The sequence below is a fragment of the Neofelis nebulosa genome, chromosome 2, assembly GCF_028018385.1.
Source record: "Neofelis nebulosa isolate mNeoNeb1 chromosome 2, mNeoNeb1.pri, whole genome shotgun sequence".
NCBI classification, from domain to species: domain Eukaryota; kingdom Metazoa; phylum Chordata; class Mammalia; order Carnivora; family Felidae; genus Neofelis; species Neofelis nebulosa.
This window is the reverse complement of record NC_080783.1, coordinates 181,790,864-181,810,900: the sequence shown is the minus strand read 5'-3', so window position 1 is coordinate 181,810,900 and position 20,037 is coordinate 181,790,864. Positions and strand designations below refer to the sequence as shown.

Genomic DNA, 20,037 nt, shown 5'->3' with positions numbered 1-20,037 from the left:
TGTACAGTTTAAGGAGTTTTGATACATATATATTTGTAACCACCACCGCCATAATCAAAATATCAAAAATTTCTATCACCCCCCCCCAATTTCCTAGTATTATTTAGTTAAGACTTTTTTTTTTTTAATGTTTATGCATTTTTGAGAGAGAAAGACAGCATGAGCGGGGAGGGGCAGAGAGAGAGGGAGACGCAGAATCTGAAGCAGGCTCCAGGCTCTGAGCTGTCAGCACAGAGCCTGATGCGGGACTCGAACCCACAAACCACGAGATCATGACCTCAGCTGAAGTCAGACACTTAACCGACTGAACCACCCAGGCACCCCAAGACTTCTTTATATAATCTGGATATAAGGTCTCTGCCAAATATATGTTTTCCACATATTTCATCCAAGTCTGTGGTTGCCCTTCCTTTTTTCCCTGAATGGTGTCTACTGAAGAGCAAAAGTTACAATCTATGATGAAGCCAAATGTACTTTTTTTTTTTCTTTTATGGTGAGGGCTTTTAGTGTCCTAAGAAATTTTTTTCTACTCTCAAGTCTTAGAAGATTTTCTCCTATATTTTCTTCTACCAGTTTTACAGCTGTAGCTTTTGCATTTAGGTCTATGATCCATTTCAAGATAATTCTTGTGTATGACATAAAGGTTCAAGTTGTCCTTACTGACAACACTATTTGTTAAAAAAAAAAAAAAAAGGACCATCCTTTCTCCATTGAACTATTTTGATATCTTTGTACAAAACCAATTGACATATATATATATATTTATATATATATATATATATATAGAGAGAGAGAGAGAGAGAGAGAGAGAGAGTTAATGTATGTTTATATGTGTATACACACACACACAATCTATTTCTGAATGCTGTATTTTATCCATTGATCTATATGCCTGTCTTTACACATATCACATTGGCTTGAATACTGTATTCTTTTTTGAAATCAGGCAGTATAGTCCACCAACTTTGTTCTTTTTCAAAACTGCTTTGGGAATTCTACATCCTTTATATTTCTATATAAATTTTAGAAGTAACTTATCAATTTCTACCCCAAATAATCTATTGAGATTTCGATTGGGAATGCAGTAAATCCACAGATTAGTGTGGGGAGAAATAAAACCTTGAAAATATTGAAGTTCCAATCCATGACCATGATATACCTCTCCATTAAAAAAGTTTTTTTTAATGTTTATATTTGAAAGAGAGATAGAGAGATATGTACACAGTGTGAGTTGGGGAGGGGCAGAGAGAGACAGAAGCAGCCTCCAGGCTCTGAGCTATCAACACAGAGCCTGACTCAGGGCTTGAATCATGAGCTGAGAGATCATGACCTGAGGTGAAGCCAGATGCTTAACCAACTGAGCCACCCAGATGCCCCTATACCTCTCCACTTTTAAGGACTTTATAGGTACACCTCATTTTATCGTGCTTCACTTTGTTGCACTTAACAGATACTGTGTGGTTTTTTTATTTTGTTTTGTTTTGTTTTACGAATTGAAGGTTTATGGTAATTCTTTATGGAACAAGTCTATCAGTGCCAATTTTTCCAACAGTATTTTTTCACTTTTTGTCTTTGTGCTGCATTTGGGTAATTCTTATAGTATTTCCAACTTTTCCATTATTATTATATTTGTTACAGTTACATGCGATCACTGTCTTTGAAGTTACTATTGTAATTGTTTTAGGAGACCATGAACCACACCCATATAAGGCAGCAAACTTAATCAATAAATGTTATGTATGTTCTGATTGCTCTAAAACCAGCTTTTCCCCATCACTCTCTCTCTCCTCAGGCCTCCCTATTCTCTGAGACACAACATTATTGAAATTACACCAGTTAATAATCCTACAATGGCCCCTGAGTGTTTAAGTGAAATGAAGAGTCGCAGGTGTCGGGTGCCTGGGTGGCTCAGTCGGTTGAGCATCTGACTTCGGCTCAGGTCATGATCTCATGGTTTGTGGGTTCGAGCCCCACACTGGGCTCTGTGCTGACAGCTCAGAGCCTGGAGCCCTACTTCGGTTTCTGTGTCTCCCTCTCTCTCTGCCCCTCCTCTGCTCATGCTCTGTCTCTCTCAGTCTCTCAAAAATCAATAAACATTAAAAAAAAAAAGAGTTGCAGGTCTCTCACTTTATATTAAAAGCTACAAATGATCAAGCTTACTGAGGAAGACATGTAGAAAGACTGAGAGCTAGGCCTCTTGCACTAGTTAGCCAAGTCATGAAGGCAAAGGGACAGTTCTTGAAGGAAACTAAAAGTGCTACTCCAGTGAATATATGAATAAGAAAGCGAAATAGCTTTACTGCTGATATGGATAAAGTCTGAGTGGTCTGGATGGAAGATCAAACTAGCCACAACATTCACTTAAGCCAAAACCTAACCCAGAGCAAGGCCCTAACGCTCTTCAATTCTGTGATGGCTGAGAGAGGGGAGGAAGCTGCAGAAGAAAAGTACGAAGCTAGCAGGGGTGTGTTCACAGGATTTAAGGAAAGAAGCCATCTCTATAAGATGAAACTACAAGGTGAAGCAGCAGGTGCTGATGTAGAAGCTGCAGCAGGTTATCTGGAAGCTCCAGCTAAGATAATTAATGAAGGTGGCTACACTAAACAACAGAATCTCAATGTGGACAGAACAGCCTTATATGGAAAAGGATGCCATTTAAGACTTTCATTGCTAGAGAGAAGTTAATGCCTGGCTTTAAAGCTTCAAAGGACAGGCTGACTCTTGTAAGGGACTAATGCAGCTGGTGGCTTTAAGTTGAAGCCCATGCTTCTTTACCATTCTGAAAATCCTAGGGCCCTTAGGAATTACACTAAATCTACTCTGCCTGTGTTATTCATTCACTCATTCATTCATTTAGACAGCAAGTGGGGGAGAAGGGCAGAAGAAGAGAGAATCTCAAGCTCAACATGGGGCTCAATCTCACAACTCTGGGATCATGACCTGAGCTGAAATCAGGTCATGACTCCCCATGTGCCCCAACTCTTCCTGTGCTCTTTAAATCAAACAAAGCTTAGATGACAGCAAATCTGTTTACAGCATGGTTTACCAAATATTTTAAGTCCACTGTTGAGACCTGCTCAGAAAAAAAGATTCCTTTCAAAATACTACTGCTTATTGACAATATTCCTGGCCACCCAAGAGCTCTGATGGAAACATACAAAGAGATGAATGTTGTTTTCATGCCTGCTAACACAGCATCCATTCTGCAGCCCATGGATCAAGAAGTCATTTTGACTTTCAAGTCTGATCATTTAAGAAATCCATTTTGTAAGGCTATTGCTGTCATAGATAGTGATTCATCTGATGGATCTAGACCAAACGGATTGAAACGTTCCGGAAAGGATTCACCCTTCTAGATGCCATTAAGAACATTTCTTGATTCATGGGAAGAAGCCAAAATATCAGCATGAACAGCAGTTTGGGAAAAGTTGATTCCAACTCTCATGGATGACTTTGAGGAGTTCAACACTTCAGTTAAGGAAGTAACTGCAGATGGGGTAGAAAGAGCAGGAGAACTAGAATTAAAAGTGGAGTTTGAAGATGTGAATGAATGACTGCAATCTCATGATAAAATGTGAACAGATGATGAGCTTTTTACAGATGAACAAAGAAAATGGCATCTTTAGATGGAATCAACTCCTGGTGAAGATACTATGAAGACTGTTGAAATGACAACAGAAGATTTAGAATACTACATAAACTTAGTGGATAAAGCAGCAGCAAGATTTGAGAGGAGTGACTCCAGTTTTGAAAGAAGTTCTACTGTGGGTAAAATGCTATCAAACAACATCACGTGCTACAGAGAAATTGTGCATGAAAGGAAGAGTCAATCAGTACAGCAGATTTTATTTTTGTCCTATTTTAAGAAATTGCCACAGCTACCCCAAACTTGTGCAGCCACCATCCTGATTAGTCAGCTGTCATCAACATCAAGATAAGACCCTCCACCAGCAAAAAGATTACAAGTCACTAAAAGCTTAGATGACAGTTTGCATATTGAGCAATAAAGTGTTTTTAAATTAAGGTATGTATATTGTTCTTTTTAGACATAATGCTGTTGCACACTTCACAGACTACAGTATAATGTAAACATAACTTTCATACGCACTAGGAGAAAAATATTTGTTTGACTCGCTTTATTGTGGTATTTGCTTTATAGCTGTGGTCTGGAAGCAAATCTTTGATATCTCCAAGGTATGCCCATATTTCTTTATGCAATAAATTGTAGTTTTCAGTGTACAGATCTTACACATATTTTGTTAGATTTATCCTTAAATATTTCATGTTTTGGGGTGAATCGTGAATAGTATACTATTTCAAAAACTCCATTTTCTGGAATTATTACAACCAATCCCTCAGAAATACAAGCAATTATCAGGGAATACTATGAAAAATTATATGCCAACAAACTGGACAACCTGGAAGAAATGGACAAATTCCTAAACACCTGCACACTTCTAAAACTCAAACAGGAGGAAATAGAAAGCTTGAACAGACCCATAACCAGCAAAGAAACTGAATCAGTTATCAAAAATCTCCCAACAAATAAGAGTACAGGACCAGATGGCTTCCCTGGGGAATTCTACCAGACATTTAAAGCAGAGATAATACCTATCCTTCTCAAGCTATTCCAAAAAATTGAAAGGGAAGGAACACTTCCAGATTCATTACTTTGATTCCTAAACCAGACAGAGACCCAGTAAAAAAAGAGAACTACAGGCCAATATCCCTGATGAACATGGATGCAAAAATTCTCAATAAGACGCTAGCAAATCGAATTCAACAGCATATAAAAAGAATTATTCACCATGATCAAAGTGGGATTCATTCCTGCGATGCAGGGCTGGTTCAACATTCGCAAATCAATCAACGTGATACACCACATTAATAAAAGAAAAGATAAGAACCATATGATCCTGTCAATTAATGCAGAAAAAGCATTTGACAAAATTCAGCATCCTTTCTTAATAAAAACTCTTGAGAAAGTCGGGATACAAGAAACATACTTAAACATCATAAAAGCCATTTATGAAAAGCCCACAGCTAATATCATTCTCAATGAGGAAAAACTGAGAGCTTTCCTCCTGAGATGAGGGAGACGACAGGGATGTCCACTCTCACCGCTGTTGTTTAACATAGTGTTGGAAGTGCTAGCATCAGCAATCAGACAACAAAAGGAAATCAGAGGTATCAAAATTGGCAAAGATGAAGTCAAGCTTTCACTTTTTGCAGATGACATGATACTATACATGGAAAATCCGACAGAGTCCACCAAAAGTCTGCTAGAACTGATACATGAATTCAGCAAAGTCGCAGGATACAAAATCAATGTACAGTTGCATTCTTATACACTAATAATGAAGCAACAGAAAGACAAATAAAGAAACTAATCCCATTCACAACTGCACCAAGAAGCATAAATACCTAGGAATAAATCTAAAGATGTACAAGATCTGTCTGCTGAAAACTATAGAAAGCTTACGAAGGAAATTGAAGAAGGTATAAAGAAATGGAAAAACATTTCATGCTCATGGGTTGGAAGAATAAATATTGTCAAAATATCAATACTACCCAAAGCTATCTACACATTCAATGCAATCCCAATCAAAATTGCACCAGCATTCTTCTCGAAGCTAGACAAGCAATCCTAAAATTCATATTGAACCACAAAAGGCCCCGAATAGCCAAAGTAATTTTGAAGAAGACCAAAGCAGGAGGCATCACAATCCCAGACTTTAGCCTCTACTACAAAGCTGTAATCATCAAGACAGCATGATATTGGCACAAACACAGACACATAGACCAATGGAATAGAATAGAAACCCCAGAACTAGACCCACAAAAGTATGGCCAACTAATCTTTGACAAAGCAGGAAAGAATATCCAATGGAAAAAAGACAGTCCCTTTAACAAATGGTGCTGGGAGAACTGGACAGCAACATGCAGAAGAATGAAACTAGACCACTTTCTTACACCATTCACAAAAATAAACTCAAAATGGATAAAGGACCTGATCGTGAGACAGGAAACCATCAAAACCCTAGAGGAGAAAGCAGGAAAAGACCTCTCTGACCTCAGTCACAGCAATTTCTTACTTGACACATCCCCAAAGGCAAGGGAATTAAAAGCAAAAATGAACTATTGGGACCTCATGAAGATAAAAAGCTTCTGCACAGCAAAGGAAACAACCAACCAAACTAAAAGGCAACCAACGGAATGGGAAAAGATATCTGCAAATGACATATCGGACAAAGGGCTAGTATCCAAAATCTATGAAGAGCTCACCAAACTCCACACCCGAAAAACAAATAATCCAGTGAAGAAATGGGCAGAAAACATGAATAGACACTTCTCTAAAGAAGACATCCAGATGGCCAACAGGCACATGAAAAGATGCTCAACCTCACTCCTCATCAGGGAAATACAAATCAAAACCACACTCAGATATCACCTCACGTCAGTCAGGGTGGCCAAAATGAACAAATCAGGAGACTATAGATGCTGGAGAGGATGTGGAGAAACGGGAACCCTCTTGCACTGTTGGGAATGCAAACTGGTGCAGCCACTCTGGAAAACAGTGTGGAGGTTCCTCAAAAAATTAAAAATAGACCTACCCAGGGGCGCCTGGGTGGCGCAGTCGGTTAAGCGTCCGACTTCAGCCAGGTCACGATCTCGCGGTCCGTGAGTTCGAGCCCCGCGTCAGGCTCTGGGCTGATGGCTCGGAGCCTGGAGCCTGTTTCCGATTCTGTGTCTCCCTCTCTCTCTGCCCCTCCCCCATTCATGCTCTGTCTCTCTGTCCCAAAAATAAATAAAAAATGTTGAAAAAAATTAAAAAAAAAAAAAAATAGACCTACCCTATGACCCAGCAGTAGCACTGCTAGGAATTTATCCAAGGGATACAGGAGTACTGATGCATAGGGGCACTTGTACCCCAATGTTTATAGCAGCACTCTCAACAACAGACAAATTGTGGAAAGAGCCTAAATGTTCATCAACTGATGAATGGATAAAAAAATTGTGGTTTATATACACAATAGAGTACTATGTGGCAACGAGAAAGAATGAAATATGGCCCTTCGTAGCAACGTGGATGGAACTGGAGAGTGTGATGCTAAGTGAAATAAGCCATACAGAGAAAGACAGATACCGTGTTTTCACTCTTATGTGGATCCTGAGAAACTTAACAGGAACCCATGGGGGAGGGGAAGGAAAAAAAAAAGAGAGAGAGAGGTTAGAGAGGGAGAGAGCCAAAGCATACGAGACTCTTAAAAACTGAGAACAAACTGAAGGCTGATGGGGGGGTAGAAGGGAGGGGAGGTTGGGTGATGGGTACTGAAGAGGGCATCTTTTGGGATGAGCACTGGGTGTTGTATGGAAACCAATTTGACAATAAATTTCCTATATGGAAAAAAAACTCCATTTTCAAAATTTTCTTTGGTGCTATATAGTAACTTTTATTTTTTTGCTGTATTAATCTTGCAGCTTGTGCCTGTGTTAATTTCACTTGTCACTTTTAGTAGTTTTTCCTTTGATTATATTGGACATGCAAACTACTAAACAAAGTGTATAAGAATAAAGATAACATGTAAATTACAAATTACATAAATTACAAAAATTTGTAATTTAATTTTGTTTTGGTCAGATATTGACTTTTTTGCAGTCCTCTAAAATGTACCAAAACTTTATTTATGGTCCAGGCTGTGGTCTATTTTGGTGAATGAACCATTGTTACACTCGAAAAGAAAGTGTACTCTGCTATTGCTGAGTAATGTGTCTATAAATTTCAATTAGGTCAAGTTAGTTAAGAGTGTTGCTCAAGTCTTCTATATCCTTATCTGTTATTTTCTGGCAACTGCTGATACAGGAATGAAATCAGTAGTTATAATTGTAAACTTGTCTATTCTTTTGGTCTTGTCAGGTTTTATTTTATGTATTTTGAAACTGCTTTTAGGTGCATATATATTTAAGACTGTTATGTCTTCTTTATGAACTGTCCTTTCAATCATATGAAATGTCTCCTTTTAATATTCTTTGTTTTGTACTTTGATGTTAACATAGTCATTATAGCTTTCTTATAGGCATTATACTTAAAGTAAGTTTCTGATAGGCAGCATATAGCTGAGTCTTGTTTTTTAAAATTCATTTTGACAATCTTTGCCCTTTAATAGACCATTTACATTTACTGTAATTATAATGCAGTTGGATTTAAATCTTTCATCTTGCTATTTGTTTTGTACATATCCCAATTTTTCTTTTTTCCTGCCTTATTCTGGATAATTTTTAAAATAATTCCATTTTATCCTTCTTAACAGCTTATTAGCTATGTTTTTTGTCTTTTTTATTTTAGTGGTTGCTCTAAGGTTTACAATATGCATCTTTAATATAACAGACTATCTTCAATTAATATTATACTACTTCATGTAGTGTTATTTTCCTTTGGCTTAAAGAAATTTCTTTATCATTTCTTGCACTGCAGGTTTGCTGACACCAAATTCAATTTTTGTTTAGAGAAGTATTTTTCATTCAGTTTTGAAAGAACATTTTCATCTGATATAGAATTCTAGGTTGTCATTTTTTTTTAACTTTTAGTACTTTAAAAATGGCATTCTACTGCTTTTTAGCTGCATTGTTTCTGATGAGAAATCTAAAGAATCTACATTTGTTCCCCTATGTAATCAATGTTGTTGTTTTTTAACTCTTTCTGCTTTGAAATTTCTTCTCTTTATCACTTGTTTTCACCTTTGATAATGATACTCCTCAGTGTAGAAATCTTTGTGTTTACCTTTCATGGAGTTTATTGAGTTTCTTGGATCTGTAAGTGTTATGGTTTTTATCAAATATGTAAAAATTTCAGAGATTATCTCTTCAAATATTTTTTGTCTTGACCTCCTTCCCCTACCTTTTCTCTCCCTTTAGGATCCAATTACATGTATGTTAGACTGCTTGATTTTGTCCTAGGGGTCATTGACACTTTGTTCATTTATTCTTGTCTTTTCTTCTCTCTGTGCTTCAATTTAGATAGTTTCTATTGCTACATATTAAAGTTCACTGGTCTTTTCTTTGGCACTTTCTAATCTGCTATTAAGCCATCCAGTAAAATAGTCATTTCAGATATAATATTGTTTATCTCTAGAATGATACATTATTCCATTTTATATATTCTAGTCTCCCCTCATTAACTACATGTTTTTAAATACTTGAACATGTTCATAATATTTATAAAGCTCAAATCCCTATGTGCTAATTTAATTATCTAAGTCACTTTAAAAAAAAAATTTTTTTTTTTTTTTTTTTTTTGAAAGAGACACAGAGCGTGAGCAGGGTAGGCACAGAGAGAGAGGAACACAAAGAATCTGAAACAGGCTCCGGGCTCTGAGCTGTCAGCAGAACCCTCTGCAGGGCCCAAACTCAAGAACTGCGAGGTCATGACCTTAGCTGGAGTCAGATGCTTAACCGACTGAGCCAACTAGGCACCCCAATCTAAGTAATTTCTATGTATATTTCTTTTGACTAATTTCTCTCCTGATTGTGAGTTAGGTTTCTCTGCTGTTCGTTATGTATAGTAATTTTTGACTGGATGCTGGACTCTGTTTTCTAGAGGCAGTTATTTGTTAATCAGCTTGTTCCTTTTGAAGATTGTTTTTAAGCATGTAAAAAGGCAGTCCTAGAGTAGGTTCACCCTAAGCCTTGCTTATTCTCTCCATTAAGATGTGACTCTTCTGGTGGATATCCTTTGAATGCCCCATGTAGTCACTGAGGTGTCTCCACAATGGCCAGTGGGAACTCAAACTATTCCCAGTTCTATGAGCTCTGAGAATTGTTTGCCTTACAGATCCTAGTTAATTGTTCTTTCTCCTGGCAGTTGTTCTTTACCCAGCCTCCTGGAATTTCACCATCTGCATGCACAGATTGGTATTCAACTAAACACCAGGGGAACACTATGTAGATTTCTAGAGGTTTTTCCTCTGCTAGTACTTTGCCTTCCAAAGTCTAGCTGCCTTGACTTCCCTAAACACTTTCTTTTCAAACTCAATAAAATAACCAGTTCCTGCTTTGTTTTCCTCTCTGTACTCTGGAATCCAGAAATTCCTCCAGGCAGAATGTAAGACTACCATAGGGCTCGTATGTCTCCTTCAGAGTCCTACATTATCTGTTGTCTAATATCTGAAAATAGTTATTTCACATATTTTATCCAGTCTTCCACTAGTTTATAGAGGGAAGAAAATTTCCATAGCAGTTAACTATTCATGGACAGAAACAGTAGTCTACAGGCTTAGGATTTTAATAAACCCCTTGTAAAATCAAGATTCACAGCATTAGGTCAAAATGCTTGTAAATATCGTGTTGGGGGCTGCCTTGCTTCCATGTGTTTGCCCTCATATTTACTGAGTAAATACGTCCCTTGAATGCTTCATCCACCCTCCCAAATTTCTCTCTCTGTTCAGGGTATAGTCCATTTCACAACTTTTCATTCCTTTAAAAATAAAACTTCCCTCTGCTTTCAAAGCTGTTCTTTCTGTTTAGTCTTTGCCTGTGTTATTTGTAAAAGACTCTATATGTTGACAAGGGCAACGGACGCTCTGAAGCAATGGAGTCTCACTACCATCAGAAGCAACATTATCTATAACCTTGCCAAACAAAGAGCCAGTGAAGACATCCAAAGATTGCCTAAATTTGTCTGACCTAGGATGGGCCAACAAAGTAATTTAAATAGCATAGGATGACCCTGAAGTTACTCAAAGAATGCTTCTGATTCTGCATGTGTATGTGATATACAGAAGGTGCTCACTCAAGGGAAAAGGAGCTAATGTTTGTTGAATGGCCTACTAAATGCCAGATGTTAGTTACACCAGGGGTTGGCAAACTTTTTTTTGTAAAGGTTCAAACAGCAGATATTTTAGGCTTTGTGGGCATGTCGTTTGTTGCAACCACACATCCCTGTTGTTAGTTATACTGTAAAAGAAGCTGTTTACAATACATATACAAATGGGTGTGACTGTGTTCCAATAAAACATTATTTACAAAAATAAATGTTGAGTGGGATTTGGGCTGACAGTTATAATTGCCAAACCCTACATTATATTATGTGTATTATCTACTTGGTAAAACCATATGAAGTTGTTAATATTCAACCATTGTGTCCATAAAAAGTGGTAATTTCATGTTTCAACCTATTATGTTAATCCATTTAATCTTCACAATAGACTTTCAAAGGTGTCATCCTCACTTTGCAGATGAGGAAACTGAAATTCATATCATAACTAACTTACCCAAATAATAGCAATATTGGGATTCAATGAACTTGGATTGCCCTGCTCTCTCACAAACACACATACACACGTACAAATCAGCGTGGTGTTGCCCTGCTCCCCCACAACTATGTTGTTCTACTTGCCACTAAAGAAATACTGAGTTTTGATAATTTAATTTTTATTGGAAAGAAATTTGTATTAGAAAGATAATTTAATTTTTATTAGAAACTTGAATCTCAGTTTATCAAGTTACTAAAATCATACAAATTCATTGTTTAGTTGTTTATTATCATAGATGTCAATTTAGCAAAACTTTGAACAATTCAAATGAGTGAATGTATAAAACACTATGTTTGATCCTTACGGAGCATACGAAGATGAGAAGACAGTGCTTACTCCTAATTTTTAGAATTTACAAAAGAGAGGAACACAAAAATATGAATTAAAATGTAATCAAATGTCGCTTTCTTGGGAAGTCATTTTCTTACCACTCCCATCTGTCAGCAAAATTGGTTGCTCCCTCTTCTGTGATCTCTCTGCATTTACGTAGACTGCAATTATCCTTGTTTATGTATCTGTCTCACACTATACTTTGCAATCCCTAAGGAATTGGACCTGAAGAACAAACCTTATCCTTGCAACTTTAAGGGCAAGCATGGTTACTGGCCTATAAGAGTTGTTCTACAGATGTCTAGTGAATGAACAGATAGATGGATTAAAAACAGTAATAGCCAAAGGTTAACTACATTAGACACTATCTAGCACTACTTTAGTCTTTGAAATAAACTCAGGGGTAACTGTATTTATAAATACTGACTCTTTCAGTCTTCATAATACCTCTAGGAGTGATTATCTCTGTTCTATAGTTATAGAGACTGACACCCAGAAAGGTTCATTGTTTGTGGTTATTGAGATGGTAAGTAATGGAGCCAGGTGAGAGGAACTAAGGAAGGAAAGAACAAAATAAATAATTTTAAAAGTTTAAATGGAACAGAAATATAAACTAATTTCTAAGAGAGCTGGTAAAGGTGGCATGGGAAGAGGGATAAAGGTAAAGTTTCTTAAAGAAGGGTCTTGAGGAAGGAAATAATTGCTGTAGGTATTCCAGGCAGAAGGAATAGTATGATTAACTGACACAGAGCAGAAGGGAGCACCAGGTATATTTAAGGAATGGTAAAATGAGTAGTTACCTAAGCTGAGATATATATGTTATCATATTCAACCATTTATTCAAGAAACATTTATTGATGATTTATTCTGGGCCTATGGGAAAATAAACCTACAAGAGACATTTCAGACCAAAGAATGAAGGGTTTTGAGTGCCAGCATAAAGATCTGTACATAAATCAGCAAGTGCTGGGTTGCCATTGAAGATAAGTAAGCAAGGATGAATGTAATTCATTCTGCACCTCAGAAATATTAACCTTGCCACAATGGATGGAATGACTACAGTAGAGGCTTATGAGTTTACTTAATAGAGAACTACTGTTTTCTAAGTATGTGGTAATTGTGACAGTCTCTTCAGACAGCAGCTCCTATAAAGTGGTGGGCAGGGAACCAGTGGCAAGGGAATGTCCATAATTTGACACCTGACAAACACATGCATCAGAGAGAAGTTACAGAAGAAAATGGTCCCCATTAGAAGGATCAAAGTAGATAACATTCCTATGTTCACAAATTCTTTTTATTTAAAAATACAAAAAGGCAGGAGGGATGTGTGTGGTTTTTGTTTTATTTTTATTTTATAGAAAAGTCACTGTGTAATGATTCTACTTGTAAATGATCTCATTTTCAATGTGAAATATATAAGCAGCTTTCTAATTCCTAACACATGCCAAAAGACCTGAATCAAAAATTCCTATTTTCTCAAATTCTGAGTTCACATTCCTCTAGCCAATGATGGAACCCTGGCAGACCATTAGTAATCTCAAAAGAAAAAAAAAAGGCACACAATATAAAAGTACTAAAAAAAGAAGAATTAAATTGTGCTTGCAGCGCTGCTGCACCGCCTCTAACTTGCCCAGCTCCAGCCAAAGGAGAAGGGGGGTAAGTAAGAGTTCTCTACACCATGGTTCCTAAAAAGCAGACTGCCAGCAAATCCAACACTTCTAAAGCACAGAGGAAGCAACCTGATACAAAAGCTGCTGACAAGAGTGCACCCCCTACTGGAAGGGTGAAGAAACCTCATTGTTATAGGCCTGGTACTGTGGCACTCTGAAATTAGATGTCATCAGAAGTCCACTGACCTTCTGATTCTCACTTCTTTCCAGTGGCTGGTGCAAGAAATTGCTCAGGATATAAAAATATATTTGTGCTTCCAGAGTGCAGCTATTGGTGCTTTGCAGGAGGCAAGCGAGGCTTATCTGGTAGGCCTTTTTGAAGAACCAGTGTGTGTGCTATCCATGCCAAACGTGTAACATTTATGCCAAAAGACATCCAGCTAGCATGCCTCATACATGGAGGACATACTTAAGAATCCACTATGGAGGCGCCTGGGTGGCTCAGTCGGTTAAGCGTCCGACTTCGGCTCAGGTCATGATCTCACAGTTTGTGAGTTTGAGCCCCGCATCGGGCTCTGTGCTGACAGCTCAGAGCCTGGAGCCTGCTTCACATTCTGTGTCTCCCTCTCTCTTTGCCCCTTCCCTGCTCATGCTCTGTCTCTCTCTGTCTCAAAAATAAATAAACATTAAAAAAAATTAAAAAAAAAGAATCCACTATGATGGAAAACATTTCATTCTTTAAAAAGAAATTCTCCTCTACAAGTTATTTGTAGTTCTGAACTTTTTTTTTCCCAGAGGGTCAAAATACATATAAGTATATGATTATAAGTGAAAAAATAGGGGACAGAAATTAGGTACTGACAGTTTTTCCACTTTCATTTGTGTGTCAATTTTTAATATAAATATGGGGACATAAGGCATTAATGCGAGTCAAAATGTTTCAGTGGACAAGTTTTGCAGTTCAACTTTATAACAATAGTAAATAAACCTGTTAAATTTTTCGGGACAATGCCAGCATTTGGATTTTTAAAAAACAAGTAAATTTCTTGGGGCACCTGGGTGGCTCAGTCAGCTGAGCATCTGACTTCGGCTCAGGTCATGATCTCACAGCTCATGAGTTCGAGCCCCACACTGGGCTCTGTGCTGATGGCTCAGAGCCTGGAGTCTGCTTCGGATTCTGTGTCTCCCTCTCTCTCTGCCCCTAAACCACTCGCATTCTGTCTCTGTCTCTCTCAAAAATAAATAAACATTCAAAAAATTTTTTAAAAACAAGTAAATTTCTTACTGACGGCAACTAAATGGTGTTTGTAGCATTTTTATCATACAGTAGATTCTAACCATTCACTATACTTTTCTGAGTTGTCCTACATGCAAGTACATGTTTTTAATGTTGTCTGTCTTCTGTGCTGTTCTTGTAAGTTTCCTATTAAAATACATTAAACTATAAAATATTGTTTTTAATAAAATAATCCTGAAGGATTTTTCTTTCTTTGTACAAGCATTATTAAAACTTGGAATTTTTAAAACTATGTATATTCAAATTATCTGCATTATAATAAATAAGGTGTCTAGACATAATTCAGAGTGTTAAAATTATTTCTACTCTCTGGAATCCAAGAGCGTCCTTGTTAAAGTGTAAAATGAGATTTCGCCTACTTGCAACTCCTTGTTCTCACAGCTGAACTGTCACAGCATGAAAACATTCCCCTACTGGTGCAGCTTTAGATACCTATTTCCCTGGTGAAAGAGTGCAAAAGGAACTGAAAGAGTTATTGACAATTCATACAGTATCCCATACCCCATTAGAGTACAACTACAAGCAAAGAAAATATTTTAACTCTGAAGGGAGATGGAACAACAATGTTTTAAATGATTGTTGACTTCACTGAGTAGCACTGAAAATGTCAAAAAAGTGTAGTCTATCAGATTGGTAAGAGACTTAAGATTATACAAGAATCTAATTATAAGGAGTCTATTTCTTTGTCCTGTTTGCTAAGTCAAAGGTTAATGAGAAGTACGCTAAAGAAAACATCTTCTGTGTTATTGCAAAAAATTTCTCATACAACATAAAAATGTAAATGAAAAAAGTATTTTAATCTAGTTCTCCATTAACTTTTATAAAAAATAGCTTGTGAGGTATAATTTACATGCTATAAAATTTACTCATTTTTAAATGTTCAATTAAATGATTTTTAGTAAATTTATAGATTTGTGCAACCTGGCCATGATCTAATTTTAGAACATTTGCATCATCTCAAACCCATTCACTTCTTGATCTAAGATGTTTCCATAAATTCATGGAAGCCACTGTTTATCTAAAGCTACTATATATTCAAAGCCACACAAATATCTGCAATTGAGCAGGAAAAGCGCAAACTAACCTCACTTTTAATGACCTTTATAATCAATCCTCTACTCTGGCACTGGGAAGAAAATGTTCAGGTGCTTTCTCTGAAAGTTAAACCATTCTAAGTATTAAGTTATGGCACACTGTGTTGGAAAGAAATTAATTATATTTTTGTTGGTAACACATTTCAGGCTGTTTACACAGCTGACATTTCTCAGCTGTACCCAATTCATGCCCTAAGCTGTGAGGACGATCTTGTTTTGTAGCAGATGCCTCCACTTGAGTGATTTAAATAAGTATAAAAACACCATCACCTGCAACAATATAGATTACAAGCACCAGCTTTATGAGTTTTCATAATCCTAATGAAAGAAAGGTTTCACAACATTTATTTGCCTGGAATCTCCTTAGAAGACTACAGTTATAAGCTATTTTTGCCAAAATTTAAGTACTGGAGCTAGTGGATCTGCTATGGCACCAGTTAAAAGCAGCCTGGCCCTGAACATCTTTGTTGTATCAAATCATACAGCTCAAGGCAACATCCTGCCAATGTGGCAACATTTGCTCTGGGGAGGTGTGGGCAGGCATCACTTCACAGGTTCTGGGACAAGGTGCAAATATGAATAATGAGGCAAAAAAAAAAAATCAAGTCTCTTAATGGAGATTCCCTCTTGTGTTAGCTGTGACTTAGATACAGCATGAGGTAGTATTATAGTCTTGAACGATGAGTTTAAGCTGCTTTCTATATTCTCCTATAGGAATGAAATTGTATTAGAACTCTTTGGTAAAAAATTAAATGTTATAACAATCATTAAAACATGGGCCTCATAAAAGACTGTGTCAATTTTCTTCAATTATTTAACACCTAAGATGTATAAGGCATGATGCTATAGAGCAATTCACTACTATAATACTAACAATTTTTCACTAAATTTTCCACTAAATTTGCCTATCACTCTTAGAACTTGCATCTGAAAAGTCTATTTCAGTCTGGTTTCCACAAAAATGGCACCTCAGGGCATTTGGCTTTTCAAATCCTATGAAGTCCCACATTTCTGGACTTTATTACTTTGTGTTCCTGCTCTTCAATCAGACAATTATTTTTACTTTAAATTTTATATTACAGAAATTTCCAAATGTATATAAAAGTTGAGAAAACAGTATGAAAAACTGAATGTACACATCATCCAGCTTCAACAATGATCTATAGGTAGCTAATTTAGATTTACCTATATCTCCACTTACTCTCCCAACCCCACAAGTTATTTTGAAGCAAATCTCAAATACCATTTCATTTATATAACCCAGCAAATTCTTACATGTGATACTTTTCTGAGTTAATATTAATTGTAATAGTGACTCATTTATTGAGTGTCTACTTTGAGCCAGGTACTGTATATATATTATCACTAATCCTTCTTATAATAAAACTGCAAATTAGTGAGGCAACTAAAGCTCAAAGAATTTAAGTGACATACTCAGATCTTAATTATTTTCTTTTATTAATGTTATGATTTCTTGTGGTTATAAAACAATGCTGAGAACATTTCTGGTTTCTCCATGTCTCCTCAGGTGAACAGAAGGCTATCTTTTATGAACATTACTCTCTTATTTTTGTTAAAAATAAACATGGCACATTTTCTGTCAGATGTGTCAAATTTTCACCAACAGGGAAAAAAACAATCCAAACTAAAACCAGCAACCACATCCCTACCCCTTAGCCATGGAAAACCAGCCAATAATTCTAATGATTTACTATATCAACATTAAAATCAGTTGCTTAGAAATAAATGTGCCTAGGGGCGCCTGGGTGGCTTAGTCAGTTAAGCAGCGGACTTTGGCTCAGGTCATGATCTCACGTTTTGTGAGTTCAAGTCCTGCGTCGGGCTCTGTGCTGACAGCTGAGAGTCTGGAGCCTGCTTTAGATTCTGTGTCTCCCTCTCTCTGCCTCTCCCCTACTCACACTTTGTCTCGCTCATTCTCTCAAAACTAAATAAACATTAAAAAATTCTTTAAAAAAAAAAGGAAAGAAATGTGCCTATATGTAAACAATTTTTTTCTGGAAGGATTCACTTAAAAATTTTTTTCTCTATTTTCCGATTACTTAAAATATTTTTTTAATACTTATTTTTGAGAGAGACACACACTGTGAGAGGGAGAGGGGCAGAGAGAGAGGGAGACACAGAATCTGAAGCAGGCTCCAGGCTCTGAGCTGTCAGCACAGAGCCCGATGTGAGGCTCAAACCCACAAACTGTGAGATCATGACCTGAGCTGAACTCGGATGCCTAACCAACTGAGCCACCCAGGCGCCCCTATTTTCTGATTATTTTTAAAGTTTCATAATCTATAAAGCATTTTCCAAAGGCACAGTGTTTAAACTATGGAATAATTTAGACTCAAGTGGCATCTACATAAATTATTTAAAAATATTTCTATCTTCCACAAAATGTATGATGTTGGTGCTGAGAGAGAAGGAGTAATTATTATCCAGATGGAAATGTAATATTTACTAGATAATACAATATTATTATTTGGGTATTTATTATTGTAAGATGTTTACAAGGTCTCAATTTCTTTGCAGTCTGATTTATTATACACGTTAGAGTTAACGTCAAAATTCTTGAAACATTCTCATTTTTCACTTTTTTTTTTTTTAAAGGGTGTCTGGTTAGAACAGCCAAGAACATGGGAAAGAGTGGCCAAAATGTAATTACAATTGGCCTCCTTAGACAATAAAATTTACTCTCTTGGAAAAGAATGATCACTGCAAACAGTATAGATAAGAAAGGTTTCAAAATTAACAATAGGATAATCATTGTAAATAGATATAATAATAGGTAAAAATAATAAACTAAATCTTTTCCTCCGGCTTGTTATGCTGGTGAAAATTATGGGTATGTTTAAGAATAGAGTGCCATCAATATTACTATACAAATTAACTTTTTTAAAAAGTATCAATCTACTATGGGAAATGTACTTTTAAAACTAAATATGATTAGGTTGATTTTGAGACATCTGTAATTTAGGAAAAACTATTTTGTGTTTGGGATATTTCATTAGGAATGTCTAAATACATTCTTTTTATCAAGGAAAAAATTAAGTCAAATCAAGCAGCATCAAATTCCTGATACTGATACTGTAACATTACCAAAAGAATGTTGACGTTACTTGGTTTATGATATGTGTTCTGCAAGTGACCTCAAATTATTAGAACTCATTTTCACATTATTTGATTTCTAAAGTTCTTTCAGTGGAATATTCAAAGCATTTGATTCTGCTTTGTGATAATCACAGCCAATTAGACTGAAAATGGCAAAAGAGAGAAGAGAATAAAAAAATGACAACTCAATGGTCACTTACTGAGTCATCTGTGGCAGAAGCTGGCCAGCCCTCCCATAACTGATGGCGAACGGGGATACTTGTAAGGTCATACACATTTCTCTTTACCTATACAAAGAAAGAGACATCACAATTAAAATAAGGTTTCCATATGACTTATGATTGTTGCCACTTACATGATATACATTGTATTTCCTTTTTCTTCTGGATTTGAAACAGAATTTGAAACTAGGAAAACAAGAGTCAGAAAAATTTTGTAAAAATAATCTAAACCAAATTTAAAAGTAGATCCTCAATGAAAGCTAGATGAAATAGTAGTTCAAGAAACATCTCCCTCTGCAGTTGTTTTTATATTCCTGAATGGCTTCAAGTTTCTATTCAGTCAAGAAGCTTCAGGTACACAGTTTTCACCTCTCATGGACCATAATTATAAATGTTAATAATATATTAAATTTTTAAATGACTCATGATGTGTAATAAAAAAAAGATATACTTTAAGTTTCTATGTGGGAGAAAGAAGAGAGTAGTTTTTGTTTGTTTTGTTTTTTGGAGAGGCCAGGAAGAAAAACCTGAAGGTTTTGACTGTTTGATAGAAGTTTCACAGATATAAAACCACAGTGGGGTGGGGAGTGGGGGTGCCTAGGTGGCTCAGTAGATTAAATGTCTGACTTCGGCTCAGTGTTACGACTTCGTCATGCTCTCACAGTTTGTGGGTTCAAGTCCTATGTTGGGCTCTGTGCTGACAGCTCAGAGCCTAGAGCCCGCTTCAAATTCTATGTCTCTCTCTCTCTCTGCCCCTCCCCCGCTTGTGCTTTTGGTCTCTGTCTCAAAAACAAACATTAAATTTTTTTTAAAAGATATGAAAAGACAGATTATTTCTTTGATCTCACCCCAAATTAAAAACTACTTCAACAGCATATTTATTAACTGAGAGCCATCCATTAACATACTATTTAGGGTCTTCCTGAAAATTGCCTCTCAATGATTCTTTTTAAATACTGTTAAAGATGAAAAACTATTTTTCTCAACATGCAACATTATGCCTTTTCATTTTAAAAGGACAGGAGGTAAGTAACTTATCAGAATAAAGTGTTGGAA

General features: G+C 36.4%; 1 protein-coding gene across 3 annotated transcripts in view; it reads right to left on the bottom strand.

The window, feature by feature from the left end:
• FAF1 (Fas associated factor 1) overlaps positions 1-20,037 on the bottom strand; it is a 532,153-nt gene that overhangs the window by 212,083 nt on the left and 300,033 nt on the right. For all 3 annotated transcript variants that reach the window (XR_009258134.1, XM_058717421.1, XM_058717422.1), the window contains exon 8: positions 18,961-19,047. Coding sequence is in view for 2 of the 3 variants with exons in the window: in XM_058717421.1 (XP_058573404.1) it covers positions 18,961-19,047 (87 nt within the window). In the remaining variant the exon portion in view is untranslated. The remainder of the gene's footprint in view (positions 1-18,960; positions 19,048-20,037) is intronic.